The 567-nt window shown below is 52.2% G+C and overlaps 1 protein-coding gene across 5 annotated transcripts in view; it reads left to right on the forward strand.

Annotated features, from left to right (window-relative positions):
• The first annotated feature begins 234 nt into the window (after window positions 1-234).
• TTC8 (tetratricopeptide repeat domain 8) overlaps window positions 235-567 on the forward strand; it is a 25,931-nt gene continuing 25,598 nt past the window's right edge. For 3 of the 5 annotated variants that reach the window (XM_018571061.1, XM_018571062.1, XM_018571065.1), the window contains exon 1: window positions 235-492. In XM_018571061.1, the coding sequence (XP_018426563.1) occupies window positions 379-492 (114 nt within the window). In that variant the 5' untranslated portion in view covers window positions 235-378. Of the gene's footprint in view, window positions 502-567 lie in introns of all 5 variants that reach the window. The other 2 variants (XM_018571063.1, XM_018571064.1) reach the window with 1 other exon arrangement.

Genomic DNA, 567 nt, shown 5'->3' on the forward strand with positions numbered 1-567 from the left:
TCAATACATTATTATAGATATCAGACTCCAGGCTGATACATTGTAAATCTTTTATCTTATTAGTAACAGGTGGTGGACTGAGAGCTGCCTGTTACAAATAATGACACTTTCCTTTGAAATATGACCGGAGCACGCTGTGCATGATATATTTATTTATTTACTGTTGATGTGGGTTATTCTGTAGGCAGAAAAGGAGCGCAGCGTCATCTAAGTTTTCACTACAGACCTATCTCCAGTCAGGCAGAGCGCGGGTCAGCCCCAGTCAGTGGAAGGACCCCACGGTTGCTACGCTGGAGGATGCGGGAGGTAAAGCCGTTGCTAAGGAGACGCGGCCTGCACGATTCCTGATCCCCGGCCTGTCCTGCCCGGAGTGCCGGGATGGGGCTGGAGATGGAGCCTCTGCTGCAGGCATGGAGCTATTTCAGGCGCAGGAAGTTGGAGCAGTGCTCGCAGCTCTGTGGCCGCATTCTGGAGAAGGAGCCCTATGACCAGGTACACCATGTCCTACATAGAGGGAACCTGTGACCAGGTACACCATGTCTCAGGACGGGGGGTCTGGACCCTGGG

This window comes from Nanorana parkeri, unplaced genomic scaffold (assembly GCF_000935625.1).
Source record: "Nanorana parkeri isolate BGI_ZX_2015 unplaced genomic scaffold, ASM93562v1 scaffold1664, whole genome shotgun sequence".
NCBI lineage: Eukaryota > Metazoa > Chordata > Amphibia > Anura > Dicroglossidae > Nanorana > Nanorana parkeri.